Genomic DNA, 22,102 nt, shown 5'->3' with positions numbered 1-22,102 from the left:
CCCGACCAAGCCGGAGGTAACACGTGGATTCAAACCTTAGAGCCTTGTGTTGGTACGGTATAGACTGCTACGCTACCCGCACACCCTCCAAAACCATTTCTATGTTTTGCCTAATCTGAAAAGTGAATCTTGCAATTGGGAGAAAGGAGAAATGATTTAGATTCCCTTTACCTTGCATATTATTTGATTTATTATTTGAGTGCAGCCTTTGATACCATCTCACATAACATCCTCCTAGAGATTAGCTTCTATCGGAAAAACTGCCCCCCCCCGATCATATCTCTCTAGCCGCACTCAGTTTGTACAACTGAAATATTTGAGATCACAGTCCTTTCCTGTTACTACTGGTGTTCTCCAGGGCTCTGTATTGGGACCCCTCCTATTTATTATTTACCTACTACCTCATTTTCAGGATATTTGCTATTCAATTCCACTGCTTTGCAGAAGACACCCAGATTTATCTATCCACCAAGCCTACCTCCACTCTTCCACCCACTTCCCTTTCTGACTGCTTACTAGAAACTAAATCCCGGTTTTCATAGCACTTCCTCAAACTTAATAGTGATAAAACCGAGGTCCTCCTAGTAGGTACTAAATCTACTTTGGCTAAAACTGATAGTTTTTCTCTGACTATTTACAATTCTATAGTTCCTCCATTGTCTCAGGTTGAGTCTGGGTGTCATCCTGGACAGCACATTATCTTTTGAAGCTCACATCAAGTGTTACTCTGTCTGCATACTTCCACGTACACAATATTAACATCTCCACCCGTCACTCACACCTAACAGCACCGCCATACTCACTCACACCCTGGTTACATCCCGTATTGACTAATGCAATTCTATCCTCTTTGGTCTTCCCCTCAAGAGTCTTCATAAACTTCAGTTGGTCCAGAATTCAGCTGTCCGTATCAGTACCAGAACTCCTTCCATAGATCATATCACTCCTGTTCTTCAGCAGCTCCATTGGCTCCCTGTTAAATACCGTATTGACTTCAACATCCTGCTCCTCACCTTTAAGGTCCTTAATAACCTAGCTCCTTAATATCTTTCTGAAATCCTTGATATCCACACACCCTCCCGCACTCTGATATTCTTCTGCTCTCCAACTCACACCATCGGCCCGCTTGACTACCATGGGGACTACAGCCTTCAGTCATTCTGCCCCCTGCCTATGGAACTCTCTCCCACAAGACATTCACAATACGGACTCGCTTTCAACCTTCAAACCCCATCTCAAAACACACCTTTTCAAACTGGCCTATTCAGTGTGATCCACGCTTCATTGAGTTTTGTGCAATCTTGATTTTATACTTATCTGTTGTGTTAACTTTTTATTGTCTACCCTGCTTTGTTTTGATTTTATGCTGCTTTTAGTGCTGCTTGTTTTTTAACTGTGTTCTGTAAGGTGTCCTTGAGTGCTCTGGAAGGTGCCTGAAATACATTTATCATTATTATTATTATTATTATTATTATTATTAATAACTGTCCAAACTGTTCTCAATGTCCTTTACAACATGTAGGTATAAAAAAGCCAAAAGTGTCTGGAGTTTTTTTGTTTTTTTTTTCCCTGTTAAGGATTTCCTTAAGATTCTTTATCCAGACTCTCGAAAAGAAGCGAGGGAAACAGTGGAGGTGTCACAGCACAGGAAGCTGTCTTGAGTTTCTGTTGTGAGTCAGCCGTCAGTCTGTGGGACCTCAGCTGCCACTGGAGCCAGCTAGGTACTGGAAGAAGTTCATTTGTTAGGTTTTGGGGTTTCAAATGAGCTGAGGAAGCTCAAGTCACAAAAACTTTATTTAGAGAATTTGTAATCTGCGTTAGAATCCACAGGAAGGCAAGTAAAATTCAGTCACTAGTAAGTTGATACATTGCATTCCAGTATCACCAAATAAAGATTATCCAAATTACCAACGCGGAATGTACATATTACAGGATGCAAAATGGTACTCCACAATATAAAAAACAAGTAGGTAATACCTGATTTCAAAACCAATATTTTAATTATAACATTCAATTCATTAATTGAGTACAAGTAAGCTGAAAAAGCTTGATTACATGCACTAGTCCATGACCATGGCTAATATTCAAAAAAATAAAATAAAAAAAAACATATGCAGGCAAATTAACTGACTGATAATAAATTAAAAGGGCATATGTCTTTAATGATTACAGCAAAAACAACGCTGCTGTAGAAATGGAAAGAGAAATACATTTTTGCATTGTCTTGATGCATGCTCAATAATCCTAAGAAAATCACAGAAGGTTGAATCAGTTCATCTGGACACGTTTACTGACGGATACGTTTCATCATCATCTAAGTGACCTTTTCAGTCTGACTGACTGCAGGTACCCCACCCTTATAAACAATACAGCTGCATATCGACCCAAACCAACAACCAGGTTCATATGCAAACTAGAGTTCTGATGGCCATGTGTACTATTCACAGAGGATTAGGGGATGTTTGCAATCACAGCATTGTGAGATGGTGACAGATGTAACCCCCCCGTTGGGTCAGGGCTGGTCGATCCCTCTTAACCCTCTCAGGACACTGCACCACCAAGCTGACAACGTCCCCACCAACAGAGCAGTCGGGGAAGGGGAGAAATCCCACATTAAACAGGCCCTGGTTAAGTGTGGTTATCCTGCCTGGGCGTTTGTCAAAGACAGGAAGACATCCAACCAGTGCACCAGTGCCGATCGAAGACAGGAGACGGAAAACAGCACCCTAAGGTAAACCAGTAGTAATTCCCTATGGGACAGGAGTGTCGGAAAAGCTGAGATGCGTATTTTCAAAACACCGCGTCTCAGTTGCTGTCAAACCCCAAAACACGCTGCACCAGAAGTTGGTCCACTCCAAGGATCAGGTCCCCTGGCACAAACAGAGCAATATAGTGTAGCTGTTAAGTGCTGGGAATTGGGGAAACTAAAAACCCTCTGTGAACAGTACACATGGCCATTGAAACTCTAGTTAATGGTCACACCGACACTTGCATATGAAACTGGTCGTTGGTTTGGGTCATTATGCCACTGTATTGTTTAGAAAGGTGGGCTTCCTGCAGTCAGTTGAGACTGAAGAGGTCACTTAGATGATCATGAAACGTATGTCAGTAAATGTTGTGTCTAGGTGAACTGATTCAACCTTCTTTGACATGTTTGCATTGTAGAACTGTTCCCTGCCATTAAATAAAATCAAATCAAATCTTTAGAAGCTCATGAGGCACCCTTCCTTATCTGTTCTTAATAACTGTAAGTGTGTTTTATTACCATTGTAGCGGATTTCCTGTGGCTCAAGTTCTGGTCTGGCGCTGAACTGAGTTCTGTTCAGATTGCATTATAAACAGTCTTTGAAACAAAGTAAGCATATGCCACATTCAACGAACAGGCAGATCGATGAGGCACGAAGGCACTTTTCAGACCACAAACTTGTTCTTGGTGGTTGACCCACTCTTTGTGGCCGTATCAGCATGAGATTGGTAGCCAATGGTCATCTTCAAGGGGATCCCTAAGCGCTCTTTGTAAACTCTCCTGTTGACAGAAGGAAACGACACCGCAAGATGATGGTATCTGACTTTGCACTGAATTCAGATATTGGGCCAACACTTGGGGGGGGGGGGTGCCTCACCCTATGTGTGTTACAGCGTCCCGGTTCTCATAATCTGACGTCCAGACAGCTATTTTATCTCCTTTTGTGCGGATGTTGACCACAGCTCCACAAACCTCATCGCTGTAGTCGTCGAAGGCCTCCCCAACGAGGCAGAGAAGCTGGGCAGAGAAGTACGGGGGCAGGAGAAATGAAACAGCTGTTACAAAAAATGCATTCCCATAAAAATCGATTACAAGAGGTAATCGCTCACAGGCAATAACTCAATTAAGTGGAGCCACACTGTTTGAAATAATGCAAAGTACACAAATTCTTTTAATAATCCATCTAAGGTACAGTGGCTCCACCAGTGCTTCTTGTCACTGCTTGATCTTGGCATGAACAAGCATGTTGGATCATTTCCTCCACCAAGCACTAACCACTGTGTCACCGTGGGCGGCACGGTGGCCCAGTGGTTGGCACTGTCGTCTCACAGCAAGAAGGCCCTGGGTTTGAACTCCAGGGTTGTCCAACCTTGGGGGTCATCCCAGGTCGTCCTCTGTGTGGAGTTTGCATGTTCTCCCTGTGTCTGTGGTGGGTTTTCTCCGGGTGCTCCGGTTTCCTCCACCATCAGAAAAACATGCATGTTAGGGTCAGTACTCCTGTCTGTGCCCCTGACCGAGGCATGGCAAGACCAACTGGAGTTGGTCCCCAGGTGCTGCACGGCGGCGGCGACTGCTGCTAGCTACACAGCTAGGATGGGTTAAATACAGAGCGTAATTTCCTTACAGGGATGAATAAAGTATCTCAAAATCAAAACCAAATAAAAAAAAAATCTTTTTTTTTTGTTGCAAAAATCATTAAATGAACTCAGTCTATGTTTATAATGGTAGACCACATCCACTGCAAGCACTGGAATCAACTGTGTTCACCATATACATCTGGGATTGTTACAATAAATACATGACTGGCTCCAGCTCAACCAAGAATACATAACAAATGAAGACACCAACGAAGAAGATTAAAACACCACACGATGAGAGATTTTTTTTGTTGTTTTGGATCCCCCCCCCCTTCTCCCCAATACTACATGGCCAATTACCCCACTCTTCTGAGCCATCCCGGTCGCTGCTCCACCCCCTTTGCTGATCCGGGGAGGGCTGCAGACTACCACATGCCTCCTCCGATACATGTGGAATCACCAGCCACTTCTTCTCACCTGACAGTGAGGAGTTTCAGCAGGGGGACGCAGTGTGTGGGAGGATCACGCTATTTTCCCCAGTTCCCCCTCCCCCTGAACAGGCACCCCGACCGACCAGAGGAGGCGCTAGTGCAGCAATCAGGACACACACCCACATCCGGCTTCCCACACGCAGATATGGCCAGCTGTGTCTGTAGAGACACCCAACCAAGCCAGAAGTAACCCAGGGACTCGATCCGGCAATCCTCGTGTTGGTAGGCAACAGAATAGACCGCCACACCACCTGGACGCCCCGTAAGATTGGTATTGTGATGCAGTTACCATTAGTGCACACACCTTGCACACACTTCCTCATCTTTATCCCTTCTTTTTCTTCTCACATTGTATGTCTAAACATTTCAAACTGACATTATTACTAAACTCTGCTGATACTTCCCTAATGTATTTGGAAGAGAGAAGTGCAGATCGTTTGGGTTTCATTTGTCCATTAAGATCAATCAATCAATCAATCAATCAAGTTGCATTTTACGTAGCGCTTTTCTTGCAACAGCCACTCAAAGCGCTTTACAAATAAGACAAATTCAAAACTTAAAATCACAATTACTGAAGGTTAGGTGTGGAGTGCCCCAGGGCTCAGTGTTGGGACCATTGTTGTTCATATTGTACATAAACAATATATGTATAAGATATGAAATGGGATCAGGAGGTGCAAGACAGGGTTGACCTTTTTAAAATGACTATCAATCGTCTTTTTTATTTGCCTCTCCCCGTTTAACAAACAAATAAAATCTATCAAAAGAGAAGGGAGACATTTGATCAACTTCCAGATCTGTGATTTGTCTGTCCACTTCTTGGACAGGCCTGCCTTTCTGAAACTACTATGAATGAGGGAGAGTTCAGACCCTTTTTCCTGAGAAATATCAATGTGAGTGACTTGCAAGACTGGTCTAGCCATCAAGACTCGCATCATTTAAGGAGAGTCTTTTAAAACAACCATTCAAGTTGAAACTTAAACCAACTGGTTAAATCAATGAGCGTGAGAAACCGAGACAAAAACATACTGTTAAAGACCACTTCACAGATTTTCAACTTATCTCTATCTATCCGAAATGGGGATCTAGTGTGAAAAACACCTGCAGTTGTTGCCAATGTTCCGTGGCTCTGGGACGTACTTGCAAAATGTGTTCTTCTTCCAGCACCAGTGCCGTCATCGGACGTGTCAGTGACAAGGAAGAACTACGGGAAAATTCAGCTAGGATTTCTAGTCTCCGTCTGCACCTCAGCCAGGGGACGTGCTCTAGATCAGTGTTTCCCAAGCCAGGCCTCAAGGACCCCCCCTATCCTGCAGATTTTCATTGTAACCCTGCATAGGTGGCCCTGCTTGTGCTTACTCAACCAATTATCTCATTGCACTTAATTATGCAAGGTGTGCAAAATCTGACACAATTCATTAATGAGTGGTTGAATAACTACAAACAGGTACCTATTCAGTCTTGCAAAGAAAACCTGCAGGATAGGGGGTCCTTGAGGACTGGGCTGGGAAACACTGCTCTAGATGCCATTCAAAAACATAACTTTCTTGTTCTCATCACCTTGTATTGCAAACTAGCTACGTTTCCAACAGCAGAAATGGCATCCCAAAACATGAGTGCAGAGGATATTATGGACGTTTTACAGTGTTTTGACTTACTTGGATATTCAGCCATATTTATTTGAGCTAGAGTATACCAACAAAGAAATGTAGCGGAGAGAGACTGAGGCCGCACTAGCTGAGCAAGAGGATATGGTTGGCGGGGACCATCCAGAACCTGAGCTGCCAAGTAGAGGTCTTCACAGGTCTGCTCAAACCCTAGGACCCGACCCCCATATGGGTTCAGATCCACATTTTATATGGTCAGTTGGGTCTATTAACGCGGGTCCTGGGTCTGTTTAATGTGTAATAATAATAATCATTACATTTATATAGCGCTTTTCTAGACACCCAAAGCGCTTCACATGGTAGGGGGTAACGCACTTCAACCATCACCAATGTGTAGCACCACCTGGGTAAGGCACGGCAGCCGTTTTGCACCAGAACGCTCACCACACATCAGCTTGAGGTGGAGAGGGAGGAATCATTGACCAATCACATCGGGGATGATTAGGTGGCCAGATGGAGGCAGCCAAGTTGGGGATTTTGCCAGGACACTGGGGGACCCCCTACTCTTTGCGATAAGTGCCATGTGATCTTTAATGACCACAGTGAGTCAAGACCTTGGTTTAACGTCTCATCCGAAGGATGGCATCTCCTACAGCACAGTGTCCCCATCACTGCACTGAGGCATTGGGATTTTGATATTTGTTGTTTTTATTAGGACCAGAGGGAAGCCTCCTCTTACTGGCCCACCAACACCACTTCCAGCAGCAACTCTTGGGAGGTCTCCCATCCAAGTACTAGCCAAGCCAATATCTGCTTAGCTTCCATCATTTGGCAGAGCCAGGGTACATGTTGGTATGGCTGTTGGTGTAAAACCCAAGTGAATCTGAGAAGACCTGGCTGGGATCAAACAGTGCTGAGAGAGCTGGGGTCAGTTTCGTCTCAGAGAGCACAGTTGATAGCAAATTAGCAATTGTAACGTTAGCAGCTGTGGCAACGGACGAGCAATTGTTATTATAGTCAAAAGGGCAAACAGTCGAAGTTATCTTTATTATGCTAGAAGCAACAAAACTACAAAGCTGATTCTGAATGACTTGTGTCTGTCATCCGTCACCGTGGACTTTGAAATAACTAGTGGATTACCATGCTGTTTCAGTCAGCGAGAGAGGAATAACAGAAAACCTGGATGTATTGACGTTCTTGGCACGGACGATAGATTTTATGCATCACGGCCAGGCACAGGGGAGAACGCTGCTAACATTACATTAGGTAAGAGACAAAGTTTTGTTTTGACAACTTGTAAATTAACCTTAATTTTTTAATAGTGATCAGCTGTGAAATCGGTCCCGATCGGGTCTGTCTCCCCCGGCCGGGTTCTGGTCCGACATTTCTCGCTTCTGCATGGGTCCAGGTCTCAGCTTTCAAATAATCCGGGTTCAGTTTGGTTCTGGGTCGTACATTTCTGGGGGTTTTTTGGGTTCGGGCACGCGTTTTTGTAACTGTGAAGACCTCTGCTGTCGAACGCAAACAGCAGCTGGTGGTGCCTTTGCTCAAATTGCCCTCTGATGCCAACGGAATCATTCTGAATGAATCATTCGGCTGCAATTAATTTCAGCACAGGCGGCTTTTGTTGGGTGCTGCCGCTTACGCCAACCCCAATATCATAATCCCCAATATTCATTATCCTGAAGATAAACTGGAAAAGACAACCAAGACCAGCACGATCGGCAGATGACCATTGAGTGAGTACACTATGTTATGGCCAACAAAGTAATAGCTATAGGCTAGTGTGGTGATACACGGCAACGTTGGAAAGAAGCCGTTTTCTCAACAAGTTTGTACTGACTACATGGCAATCTCATTACCCAAATAAATTCTATAGTATATTTTCCCACGTCTCACTAAATTTCCTGTTGGCAAGCACATTGCCCTCTCATACTGGCCATAAAGTTGCCCACTGTGTAGAATAGAATAAAATAGAATAGAACAGAATTGTACATACATAACTCATCCTAGCTGTGTAGCTAGGAGCAGTGGGCAGCCACCGTGCAGCACCCGGGGACCAACTCCAGTTCTTATTTCCATCGTCTTGCTCAGAGGCACAGACACGAGTATTAACCGTAACATGCATGTCTTTTTTGGTGGTGGGAGGAAACCAGAGCATGTGGAGGAAACCGACGCAGACACGGGCAGAACATTCAAACTCCACACAGTAAGGACCTGGGACGACCTGGGGTTCAAACCCAGGACCTTCTTGTTGTGAGGCAAAAATGCTAACCACTGGGCCACCGTGCCCTATTTGTCATCTTCACTGAGGTAACTTGCAATTATAATGACCACTTTGTGTTTACAATAGCTGCTGACGTTACAATACATGAGCAAGGCATGTTTGTTGCCTATAAAACCAATCTGATTCCCTTTAATTTGTCGTTTTTTGGTTTTATGATTGAAGACTAAAGATTTTAAGATGCCGTTCTTTGTACACAGAGCCGCAAGAACCACCTGCCTCTACGAGCTGGGTGGGTTTTGGAAGGAATTGGGGGTTGTGTGTCAGAAGTTCACAAACAATGCGCCTGGTACATGTAGGCACTGCTGGCCCAGCTCCGTGACAAGATTTTTTGGTCAATATAGCACACATTGAGGAATTTATTTATTTATTTTTGGATTGTTCCCACTTTTTCTCTCTAATTGTACTTGGCCAATTATCCCACTTCTCCGAGCTGTCCCAGTCGCTGCTCCACCCCTTCTGCTGATCCGGCGAGGGCTGCCGACTACCACGTCTCCTTCGACACATGTGGAGTCACCAGCTGCTTCTTTTCACCTGACAGTGAGGAGTTTCACCAGGGGGACGTAGCACGTGGGAGGATCCCGCTATTCCCCCCAGTTCCCCCTCCCCCCCGAACAGGCGCCCTGACTGACCAGAGGAGGCGCTAGTATAGCAACCAGGACACATACTCACACCCGGCTTCCCAACTGCAGACACGGCCAATTGTGTCTGTAGGGACACCCGACCAAGCCAGAGGTAACAGGGGGATTCGAACCAGCGATCCCTGTTGGTAGGCAACTGAACTGACCGCCATGCCACCAGGATGCTCCCACACTGAGGAATTTATTGCTTCAATTGACTATACTTGCCATCAACACTGATTGGACAGCCACACAAAAACCGCCGAAATGTCCCTATAATTGTAATTACTGACCCAAATACGAGATCCAAATCACATCATAACATAATCCACAGCTTCAAAGACTGAAGGTCTTTAATATTGGTGTGACTGGTGTGACCCTGATGACCCTGCATTAATCTCATTAACAGGGATGTACAGATGTTGGCAGCTTTCCTTTTCAAATTTCCTCTGCAATTTTAATCATGTTTTCTGGGCATCTGTTCTCTCCTTCCTATTCTGATTTTTCTTTTGAGTTTTAATGAGATTTATGGACAACATAAATTCAAATACCGTTTCCAGCCAAAAGCGGTCAAGGTCTAATCTTCTTTGTTGCTTGTTGAGGGTGATCAGCCAGCGTCCTCCACGCTTGTTCCTCTCATCCTCCCACATTGGTTCAATGCCATCCTGGGACAAGACATGAGGCAAACTTCACATAGAAATAAATCACCAGACAGAACCAATGAATAGATAATACATGTTTGCCTTATGGGAGTTGTAAAGAAAGCAAACAATCAATTAACAATACTTTTATAGCCTTTACTTTTAGGTGTTAGTGTCCTTCTGGCCCTCTATTCATACTACGTTTACGTTCTGGTTTATTTAGAATAATAGTTTAAATTCTACATTCTTAGAATTACTGAATAACCAAAAGATTAAAAGAATTACTAAAATATTAAATTGTGTCATGTTCGCTGGTATCAAGTGTTACTTTGTAAGTTTTGTGCACCAAATGTTACTGGGGGAAATATCTAAACACAGGTTGTTTGGTTGGCCACTAAATTAAAATGGCCAAGTTGTACTTTAATCATTTCAGAAAATGTATTCACTTATCAAATTGCAACAAATTGACTTTGTGGTGCAGAATTCGTTTCGTAAAATAGATTTTTTTTTCGCGACAAAATACATGGCTAATATCTCACAGGACAAAAGCATTTCCTGACACCTCATTACCATGATGCTACGCACACACGTCAACAGTAGATATGCACTGGTGCTGTCATGCCAAAACGTGTCTGGGTGACGTCATCGCAACGCAATCGTGACAGCTCAAATTCCGGACATTCATAACTCGCTGTAGTTCATAGGGTCGTGATATTGCAGGGAAAAGCAGGTTTAATAGTGTACTCTTTTTGGCTACAATGTACAACACATGCACAGGGTCACCTTTTATATTCAACTTGCAATTGTTTATATTAGGATATGTTTTTCGAAAAGCGCATAAAAGCATACTTTTAGGCAAAAGTTCCATCTAGTGGTTATCACCATGTTAGCTAGCTAGCAAACTACCTAGCTAACGTTATGTAGCGTGGATGACATTTTCAATAAAGCTGTTCTATAAAACAATTTTCTATTAAAATGAAACGTCCAATATTTGTTATTATATGTTTTTTGACATCAATGACAAGTTAGCTAGGTAGCTAGCAACACAAAAAAAGGGTCACGAAATGTTATTTTAAATAAGCAGACTTGCGATGACATCACCTGGACACATTTTGGCAGCCCGGACACGATTTGGCCTGACACCGCCCTGGAAAACTCGAGGCACTCTAAAAGCCTGTTTCACATTAAGCACTGGTAAGTCTGAGTGGCGTGCAGCAAATTAATATTCAGTTGATAGCGGTGACAATCGTGTGTCATTGACGGCTAAGAAGGAGCATCTCCTCTGGTCGGTCAGGGTGCCTATTCGGAGGGGAGGGGGGTGGCGTGATCCTCCTACGTGCTACGTCCCCCTGGTGAAACTCCTCACTGTCAGGTGAAAAGAAGCGGCTGGTGACTCCACATGTATCGGAGCAGGCATGTGGTAGTCCGCAACCCTCCCCGGATCGGCAGAGGGGGTGGAGCAGTGACCGGGACGGCTCGGAAGAGTGGGGTAATTGGCCAAGTACAATTTGGGAGAAAAAAAAGGGGGGGGGGGACAAAAAAACTTTTGCTTGAGTATACATCCATCCATCCATTATCCAAACCACTTATCCTGCTCTCAGGGTCACGAGGATGCTGGAGCCTATCCCAGCAGTCATTGGGCGGTAGGCGGGGAGACACTCTGGACAGGCCGCCAGGCCATCACAGGGCTAAAAACAACACCCACATAACCAATACTATGTCCTATAAAGAGGCCTTATATCAGGATAGTTTTGTTAAAAAACAAACGGATGGGTTTTTTTTCAGTTACATTGCTACTAGATTGCTGAAGCTCGACAGAGCAGAGGTAGCCAAGACTTTGTGATATAACAGCCTGGTTTCACTGGATAAAAAGTCAATATTTAGATCTTGCACATTTATATTTGAGGCCTTGGCCTGTTCCCACTACAGCACTTCTGAGATTAAAGTCCATCAGTAAAATCTGAGGTCACACAGCCTACTGGATACACCTAAAAGCCTGTCCAAACAACAAAACCAGTGGGGCAGCACTCGATCGGGTTTATTTAAGGTTGTTTTGCTTTTTTGTATCTTGTTTGTCTAGATCGGCACCATCAGTTCGAAGGTTTGAAATGGAATAACCAGAGCATTCTCCATTTCCATAAAAGATTGATTCTGCCCATTTCCTTGTCAGCTCACCCACATTGTGATTATCAAGAGGAGTTTTCCTTCTTGCTATTAAAAAAGATGAATAAACTATGAAACATTTCGTCACCATGAAACTCGTGTCAGGGTCGCGGGGATGCTGGAGCCTATCCCAGCAGTCATTGGGCAGCAGCGGGGAGACACCCTGGACAGGCCCAATGACTGCTTGGGATAGCCTCCAGCATCCCCACGACCCTGAGAGCAGGACAAATGGTTTGGATAATGGACGGATGGACGGATGGATGGATGGATGGATGGATGGATGGATGGATGGATGGATGGATGGATGGATGGATGAAACTCATGCCAAGACATCAGTCTGGCATGCAGGACAAATGTGACACTGGCTTCAAGAGTACATTTTTCCACAGAACCAGTGTGCCATCTACTGACGAAATGTGCACATAAGCCAGCGTGATGACGTGGTACCCGAGTCAAAACGTTTTGTCCTTTCATGAAACGCATTTGTCGACATGAAATGCAGTAATGGGTAAACTGGACGATTAAAGTGCCAAGTATTAAGGTGTTAAATCACCGTAATCTGAATAAGAGTTAAAATTTCCTGCACAAAATTAGAACAGTTTGATTTTTCTTGATGAACATGTAACACATCGTCAGTTTGGACAACAATTAAAAAAAAAGAAAGAAGGTTTTTTGGATTTCATCCACAATAATGCATCTCTTCACAGGATAACACGTGTTGCCCCATAGAAAATCATGTTAGACATGGAAAAATGGTCAACTTTTGTCTCTTGATGTTCAATGGAAATATGCAAGATTTTTTTTTTCTACACTACATGGCAAGTTTATAAGATGGATCTTGTCACAAATGATTTCATGACTAAACTTCGGGCAGAGGAAGACGAAGTTGCTGAGCCTGTGAATATACAGTTTACCCCTTTTACACACAGAGTAACGGGATATGCAACACCGGAGTCTAAAATAGAAAATATTTACCTGGCCACCAGAAAGGCCACTGACGTGCAAAGTTACAGAATGCAGGGATATTCTATGAATTTCTTACATGTGCCCTTTTACTCCTCATTTTTCTCCAACTGGCATATGCTCACTTCTTGAAATGCAGACTTGCCTTAAAAAGGGAGTAATCACAACCTGACATGAGGTTGCTTGACAACTGGATGTGGTTGTAGAGACTGAAATAAAAGCAGATTAATGCAGGGTCAATCAACGTCTCATGTGATGCACCAGTGCACAGACAAGACAACGGGGTACCACAAAGAACTGCCGACTCTTACGCCCAGAAATCTTCCACGGTGTCAAACTTGGATATGAGTCGCAGATTGGCCTGCCATGTTTTGCTCTTGTCATTCTTGAAGAACCACAGGGACCATCTGTTGGAAGATGAAGGGAGAAAAGAAGTAGTAGTTCAAAGGGTTCAAAAACTACTCAAGTAAAACCAAACGAGAGCAAGCAGATGTTGCTATGCCACGCAGCTGACGGGGAATTCAAAAGATGGACTCGTGCAGTCAACGCATCCAAACCCATAAATCATCTAACGTAACTCAAGTGGAAGGTTCGGACTTGTGCACTGTCAAATCCAGCAGCTTGCACAAACTTCTCATGGTAGAAATATTAGGTTACCACACAGGTTTGGACTCGATGATAGCCATTCATGCAGCTCTCCTGGTTGTCGCCGGGCAGCTGTTAGAGTGGTATTCTAAGAGGGGGCACGATGTAGCCTAGATTAACAGTGGGAAAAACAGGCATTCACATACAGTTGCCTTGTTGTAAACTGCTGTCAACCTTTTTTTTTTTTTGTGGGACCCCCCCCCCCCTTTTTTTTTTTCCTCTCCAGTTGTACTTGGCTAATTACCCCACTCTTCCGAGCCGTCCCGGTCGCTCCCCCACCCCCTCTGCTGATCCGTGGAGGGCTGCAGACTACCACATGCCTCCTCCCATACATGTGGAGTCACCAGCCGCTTCTTTTCACCTGACAGTGAGGAGTTTCAACGGGGGGGCGTAGCGTGTGGGAGGATCACACTGTTCCCCCCCAGTTCCCTCTATGCCCCCCCAAACAGGTGTCCCGGCCAACCAGAGGAGGCGCTAGTGCGACCAGGACACATACCCACATCTGGCTTCCCACCCGCAGACACAGCCAACTGTGTCTGTAGGGACGCCCGACCAAGCCGGAGGGAACACGGGGATTCGACCCAGTGATCCCTGTGTTGGTAGGCAACGGAATAGACCGCTACGCTACCCGGACGCCCCTCACTGCTGTCAACCTTTGTTGACATTTTAAACATTTTCCTTTATTGCCGTTTCCTTTTGTTAATATAGACTCAAGCACTCTGAGTTTTAGAAAAACACTTTAAGAATAACTATCATTATTATTATTATTATACAAATTAACATAGGCTAGATTTTTTTAGGTTTGACAAAAATCAATCTAAAACTAACATGGTTAATGACATTTCATACAATTTCCTTTCATGATGTGTATTGCATGTCAACCCCTTATCTGTAAAGCATTTAATTGCATGCTAAGAATCATCAGGCTATGACTTTAAGCAAGGTGTTAGGCAGGATGTTAACACTACGTCGACCCTACTTGAATATGTGCTGTGAGCAAACCCTACAGAATGACAGATCACTCATCCATTCTAAGCAAAACTGCTCAAACGTCCATCCATTATCCGAACCGCTTATCCTGCTCTCAGGGTCGCGGGGATGCTGGAGCCTATCCCAGCAGTCACTGGGCGGCAGACGGGTAGACACCCTGGACAGGCCACCAGACCATCACACAGCCCCCCCCCCCACACACACCTAGGGACAATTTAGTACGGCTGATTCACCTGACCTACATGTCTTTGGACTGTGGGAGGAAACCGGAGCCCCCAGAGGAAACCCACGCAAACACGGGGAGAACATGCAAACGCCACACAGATGATGACCCGGGACGACCCCCAAGGTTGGACTACCCTGGGGGCTCAAACCCAGAACCTTCTAGTTGCGAGGCGACCGCGCTAACCACTGCACCACCGTGCTGCCCCAAAATTGTTCAAACATGACTGTTAGAAATGTATTCTTGATTCCTAGTGGAGGTTGGAAATATCACAAAAGATATCCTATGTAGGACTGCTGCCCTCCACAGGCCCCAATTTAAAAGGGACTCCAAATTACTCACGGAGCAAACACACTACTTTGTATCATGCAGTGTAATCACACTTAGGCCTAGATCAGGGATAGGCAACACGGTCCAGAAGGGTCCGGTGTTGGTGCAGATCTTGGTTCAGACCAAGCAGTTACACACCTGATTCTATAGTATCAACCAGTAGTCTTGTTCCAACCAAGCAGTTACACACCTGATTCTATAGTATCAACCAGTAGTCTTGTTCCGACCAAGCAGTTACACACCTGATTCTATAGTATCAACCAGTAGTCTTGTTCCAACCAAGCAGTTACACACCTGATTCTATAGTATCAACCAGTAGTCTTGTTCCGACCAAGCAGTTACTCACCTGATTCTATTAGTCAACCAATAGTCTTTGCTAAGGACTTGATTTGTAGACCCCGGTGTGTAACTCCTTTGTTGGAACAAAGACCTGCACCCACACCGGACCTTTCTGGACCATGTTGCCTATCCCTGGCCTTGATCATGACTACTGTGGCTGTTGATCGATGAGCAAACAAGAAATGCAGAGTCTAACTCCAGGGATATAGCATAATAGTTGTCAAATCCGGACTAGCGTCCTTTTCCAGCTATGCCCAATAAGGAAGCAGCACACATCGTCTAAGCACAGGGCACCAAGATCACAAAGATCTATGTTATTGTGCCGATGTACATGTGCATAAATAGGCCTAACTACATTACACGTATCTTTTCTAAGTCCCCTTGGTATTCACCATCTATGTTACCGGCAGCTACATCTTCAGCTATGCTGCACACAGACTGGTAGCCCCTCTAATATTTTAGGGGATGTTGAGTTGAGTGTGAACATTTAAACATGGACAGTTGTGTGTCAGCTGTGAGGGAAGAGCTATTTCGTGATATAATTAAAATAACTGTGTTCATGAGGCGTCTACGTAGCTGAATGGTTTGAGCAGATACCACATGGTTGCAACGTCACCGGTTTCAAATCCAGCCGGTGATCTTTGTTGCATGTCATACCCCTCTCACACTCTCTCTCCCTCGTTTCTTGTCTATGCCTTCACTGCACTGTCTGATAGAGGTAAAATACAAAAACAATCTTTATGAAAGATAACTGTGTTCATGCCATACCACATGGAAGTAATAGAGTGACCAGATTTTTAAAATCCCAAACCAGGACCCTAAAAAGTGTACCGCACGTTCGTGCACGCGCACGCTCATCGCCAGACATGATACATTGAAGGATTTTTATCCCCTCCCACCAAAAAAAGACAGGCTAGAGTAGCCGGGACTCGGGACACCCAGCTTGAAGCTGGGACAATCCCAGACAAACCGGGACCTCTGGTCACCCTAGGAAGTAATCGTTACTATAAGCTGCTGGCTGGGGAAAAACAAAAACAAAACTTATTTCAGCCTCCCTGCGGGAATATCAAGTAAGAACATTGGGAGTCATTATTGAACTCAATATCACCCATTTATTGTAAAAAAATTGCAGCTGACAATTGTTTACAGGGAGGACACACACGATACCCACGTTAACTCTGCGATAGTTTAGGGGGCCATCTTTGTGTCCTTTGCTTCTTGAGGTGTTTTAGAGGGGGAGAATAATACTGGTCTACAGAGCAATATCTTATCATAACATCAACTAGTTAGCCATAATGATGACCTTACAATTGCCTCCTCTGAAGTAGGTGTTTTCAACGGGTTATTGTGTGAGCGCTTCTTAGCTAGGGCAACAAAATGTCAGCTGGTTTTCCATTTTTCTAGATAGTTAATTAAACTTACCTGTTGCTCCATCTGGCCACCTAATCATCCCCCTGTGTAACTGGCTCAATAATTCCTCCCTCTCCACTGTAAGCTAATGTGTGGCGAGCATTTGGGGGCAAAATGGCTGCCGTGAATCACCCAGGTGGGTGCTACACATTGGTGGTGTTTGAGGTGAGTTTCCCCTCTTCAATGTGAAGCGCTTTGGGTGTAAAGCGCTATAGAAATGTAATCCATTATTATTATCAAAGCCTTAACTGGTTGCTGGAATAACAGGTGAATGAAAAAACTACCAAGAAAAACAGAACTAGCAGAACTGCTGGTACCTGGTGGACCAGGCTGAGAACCACTGGCCAAGAGTGGCCAAATCCTAGCATATTTTCAAACCGACCTGGAGGACTGGAGGTAGGATTAAGGTGCAAACTTTACATAGCATAACTTTAAAGGTTTTTATTTTGGTAGACAGATTGCATCGTATTCCCTGATATGGCATTTACTTGGTCACAAAAGCATATCTTGTCATTGTTGGTATGAGACCTTGAGTGTATGCAGTGCTCAATTTCAAGTGAGTAAGGGTGCTTTTACTTCAGAGAAAGACCTTCTGGCATTCTAGCCACATGAACCCAACCGTCTATATGGAAATAAACTAGTGTTATGCATTAAATGTCATTAGCAGCAGGGGGGGGGCAACCTTTGCTTCAGTTTAATTCCGAGTACCTACTTAACTCAAAAAACAGAGGACTGCTCTGACCTGTTCTGAAGGGGGTGCTTGATATAGGCCTCGGGGCTCACGATCTCTTGTCCAGTCTGCTGTCCAGTCTGCTCTCCAGTCTGCTGTTCAGTCTGCTCTCCAGTCTCTCCAGTCTGCTGTCCAGTCTGCTCTCCAGTCTCTCCAGTCTCTCCAGTCTGCTCTCCAGTCTGCTCTTCAGTCTCTTCAGTCTCTTCATCTCGTCTCGATGAACTTGGATCGATATCCTAAAGAAGCAACGTGAGGGGTACGTGTTAGAAATCCTCTCTGATGTTGTTTAGTTAGATCAAAATGTCAGTCAACGTGAGGAATTCACCTATAGGTCCAAATGTGCAACTACTACTACTACTACCAAGAGGTAGAATAGTTATATAGTGTTACAGAAAAAGCTAGGTATGCTTGCTAACATTTACGCCATTAAGTAAAAGTCGAAACGTAGCGAAAACAAAGCTGAGCACCGCTAACTCATCTTTTCACTGTCGCAGTGACAACACTACATTTCTCAGTCAACTCGCCGGCTGGACGAAATCAGGTTAATGAACTCATTAGGAAAAGTTTAATCAGCTACAAAGGAAACCCGAGCGTTAGCTAATGCAATGCGATACAGACAACAGCTGTTACCTGTTTGTCCATTTCCACTCAGCAACAAGGCTAGTGTTAGCTTCAGTTAGCTCTCAGCAACAAGGCTAGTGTTAACTTTAGTTAGCTCTCAGCAACAAGGCTAGTGTTAGCTTCAGTTAGCTCTCAGCAACAAGGCTAGTGTTAACTTCAGTTAGCTCTCAGCAACAAGGCTGGCGTTAACTTCAGTTAGCCCTCAGCTATATGGCTAGTGTTAACTTCAGTTAGCTCTCAGCAACAAGGCTGGCGTTAACTTCAGTTAGCTCTCAGCAACAAGGCTAGTGTTAACTTCAGTTAGCTCTCAGCAACAAGGCTAGCGTCAATTTCAGTTAGCTCTCAGCTATATGGCTAGTGTTAACTTCAGTTAGCTCTCAGCAACAAGGCTAGTGTTAACTTCAGTTAGCTCTCAGCAACAAGGCTAGTGTTAACTTCAGTTAGCTCTCAGCAACAAGGCTAGCGTTAACTTCAGTTAGCTCTCAGCAACAAGGCTCGTATTAACTTCAGTTAACTCTCAGCAACAAGGCTCGTGTTAACTTCAGTTAGCTCTCAGCTATATGGCTAGTGTTAACTTCAGTTAACTCTCAGCAATAAGGCTCGTATTAACTTCAGTTAGCTCTCAGCTATAAGGCTCGTATTAACGTCAGTTAGCTCTCAGCTATAAGGCTCGTATTAACTTCAGTTAGCTCTCAGCTATAAGGCTCGTATTAACTTCAGTTAACTCTCAGCTATATGGCTCGTATTAACTTCAGTTAACTCTCAGCTATATGGCTAGTGTTAACTTCAGTTAGCTCTCCGTTATATGGCTCGTATTAACTTCAGTTAGCTCTCAGCTATAAGGCTAGTGTTAACTTCAGTTAGCTCTCAGCTATAAGGCTCGTATTAACTTCAGTTAGCTAGGGTTAGTAATGTTAGCCTAACATGGGAGCTCTCAGGCGATCCCTTCATTTGCTAGGGTCGTGGGACAGAAAAACCTAACACGAATAAAAAAAACAGTACGTATTATTTTAACCAGATAGTATTTACATCGCAACGGTTAAAACCAGGATTATTTTACAGTTGCCCGAGACCACAAAACGCCGTGTGACTTCTACGGTACAGATGTTTGCAATAGTTTGTTTAGAGAACGCTCTCACCGGCTCGGCGGTCGCCATCTTAGAAATGGTGTCGCTGGGGAGGCTGGAGACCATTGGGCCGAGGCGTCCAACGTGACTTTTCTGCTTTTGGACATGCGCGGACTGTTTCGCCGTCCACCTCTGCCCTCTACAGGACTCCACCTCCCACCCCGCAGGAAGGCATGGCGAGCATCGAGGCGAGGGAGTGTGAAACGGAAGGCTGCAGCAAAAACGCCAAACTCCAGTGTCCCACCTGTATCAAGCTCGGGGTTCAAGGCTCCTACTTCTGCTCGCAGGTAACCCCGTTTAACCGCGACGCCCTCGGCGTCGTGTCGCCTCTCGGCTCTCGCCGAGGCCCTCGGTTTTATCACGAGGATGCTAACTGGCTCGCTAGCTTGCAACTCGTGTGGTTAGGCTTTGGGCAAAGCTAGCCGAGGGCTAGCTCAAATGAGGAGTGTTGTCACATGTTTGCGCTTAAGTGGAGAAACGAGGGAGAATGTCCACGACAGTGGATGACCAGCCAGGGTTAACGCAGCGAGGGGGGAGCCCGTCTGCAGCGGTAGGCCAGGTGGGGGCACCAGAACCACTTGCCGGCTAGCTCACAGCCTGTACTAGCTAGCACATACTGGGTGAGACAACACATGCAAACCTCTTCTGTTCTGTTAATGTGGTCACTTCTATTAACGTGCACTGTTATAGATGTATTGTACGTTGCCAGCACGTCGACTTGTGATTTTAAAATGGACAGTTATGTACAAAGTGGTAATATGACATACCTCAGTGAGCCAAGTAAATTATGAGACAGCACAAGCCTGTTTGTTTCATGCCACAAGTCAGCTGTCAAATTTTGACTGCTTATGGCAGCACTAATTAAGCACTAATTAATATTGCACGCTGCTTCTTTGCAGATACGTGGTTTTTGCCCAACAGTGTCAATAACTCCCACAGTTGACAATTGTGGTGTAGCAGAAAGCATTGCACAGTGACTGTTGGGATAGGCTCCAGCACCCCTGCGACCCTGACAGCAGGATAAGCAGTTGGATAATGGATGGATAATAATTACTTTTATATAGCGCTTTTCTAGACATCCAACATGCTTCACATTGAAGGGGGTAACTCACTTCAACCGCCACCCACGTGTAGCGCCCACCTACATCCCCATCCATCATTATCCACTAGTTTAGACAGCAGCTTGGGCGCCGTAGTGATGGAGTGCATCATAGCTGTCAGTAGAGGAGGCTCACTCGCTGATAAAGGGAGCCCACATGGAGCTCGAGCAGCTTGTTTTGCCTTGGTAGCAGGAAGATGCAGCTGGTAAAACGGAATGGGTCTCAAAGATGAGACAACTTCAGTTAGTATTTGCTGACTTTATTGCAGCACTTTTTTCAAAGTTCATTATCTTCTGCGTTATCCACTAAACACGGCAATACATTATTCTGTAGTATGACCAACTCAACAGTCAGCATATAAACTGCTCTTTCCTGTTGGCCAGGCCTACATATTATGATGACATGAGATGAATAACATGTCTTTATTTAGCTACTGAATTGTAAAAATGAAAAACCTTCAATCACAGAATATTGACTGATTTAACGTCAAGCCTTGTAAACGGGTAATATAACTAATAATTATATTACCTGTTTACAAGGTGTGATCAAAAGATAAGAGAAAGAGGAACAACCAAGCAATGCAGAACAACAGGCCTGGTGTGAACATCAATATGTAAATAAATACAAATCTTACTGATCTCCAATCAGTAACAGTAACTAACAAATCATACAAACTCAAGTGCATAAATATATATATATATAAACAACAAATCTGTGGCTCTACCACTCTAAAAATGTTTAGATAACTCAGTCATTGTAATAAACATGTAATATATAAGCATATGGATTGCAGTTTAATAAAATCGAAAAAGAAAGAAACACTGTGAACATTAATGTATGTGCTTCTTGCACAGCCCTGTTGCTGTTGACACTGTCATTTTCCATAGCTTTTTCTGAAAGAAATAATAAAAAAAAAATCAAATTGGTGTACATCATACAATTTAAATTGAGTGTTACTAGGCTATCACAAGTGCACGCGCACACACACAAATACCGAAAACAACTTACCAATGGCAAGATATAATGGGTGGCTGAAACACTGGAGCCTGGTCCACTCGTCAAACTGTGCTGCCTGCACCACGTTCGATGCATTGTCCGTTGATAGACAGATGTGGTTTTCTTAATGGAGGTCCCAGCTGGCTACCACTTCTCTCAGGCTGGCTGCAACGTTCTCCCCAGTGTGGTTGCCTGGGAAGCAAGCAGTCTGAAGACAGAGAGCTTTGAGGTCGAATTCTTCATTGATGAAATGCACAGTCAGACTGATAGGGTTTTGCTGTACGGCTTGACCACATGTCCGTGGTAGTAGTGAAAAACCCCGCTGTTTTTAGCTCCGCTGCGACTCTCTACCTGCATGTCTTATATAGCTCTGGTATGGCAACCTGGCTAGAATATGTGTTGGATGGCATGGTATAATTATCAAGTGTCTTTCCCATAGCCGTAAACTCGGCCTTGGTCACTGTGTTGAGGGGCATCATATCTTTCCCTACGAACTCCG

At 44.4% G+C, this 22,102-nt stretch overlaps 2 protein-coding genes across 2 annotated transcripts in view; one reads left to right on the top strand and one right to left on the bottom strand.

Annotated features, from left to right (window-relative positions):
* Positions 1–3,095: 3,095 nt before the first annotated feature.
* Positions 3,096–19,623, bottom strand: eif4eb (eukaryotic translation initiation factor 4eb). The gene is made up of 7 exons (XM_056295251.1): positions 19,520–19,623; positions 17,772–17,995; positions 13,404–13,499; positions 13,238–13,301; positions 9,877–9,990; positions 3,624–3,763; positions 3,096–3,526 (listed from the first exon to the last, which is right to left on the bottom strand). Exons 1-7 carry the CDS (start codon positions 19,571–19,573, stop codon positions 3,412–3,414), a joined length of 807 nt encoding a protein of 268 aa, XP_056151226.1. The 5' UTR covers positions 19,574–19,623; the 3' UTR covers positions 3,096–3,411.
* Positions 19,624–19,652: 29 nt separating this feature from the next.
* Positions 19,653–22,102, top strand: part of metap1 (methionyl aminopeptidase 1) — a 35,099-nt gene continuing 32,649 nt past the window's right edge. Inside the window, exon 1 of the mRNA XM_056295250.1 lies at positions 19,653–19,794. Coding sequence (XP_056151225.1) covers positions 19,681–19,794 — 114 coding nt within the window. The 5' untranslated portion in view covers positions 19,653–19,680. The remainder of the gene's footprint in view (positions 19,795–22,102) is intronic.

The sequence above is a fragment of the Lampris incognitus genome, chromosome 16 (genome assembly GCF_029633865.1).
Source record: "Lampris incognitus isolate fLamInc1 chromosome 16, fLamInc1.hap2, whole genome shotgun sequence".
Classification (NCBI taxonomy): domain Eukaryota; kingdom Metazoa; phylum Chordata; class Actinopteri; order Lampriformes; family Lampridae; genus Lampris; species Lampris incognitus.
Note: the sequence above shows the minus strand (reverse complement) of the source record. Positions and strands in the feature narration are given on the sequence as shown.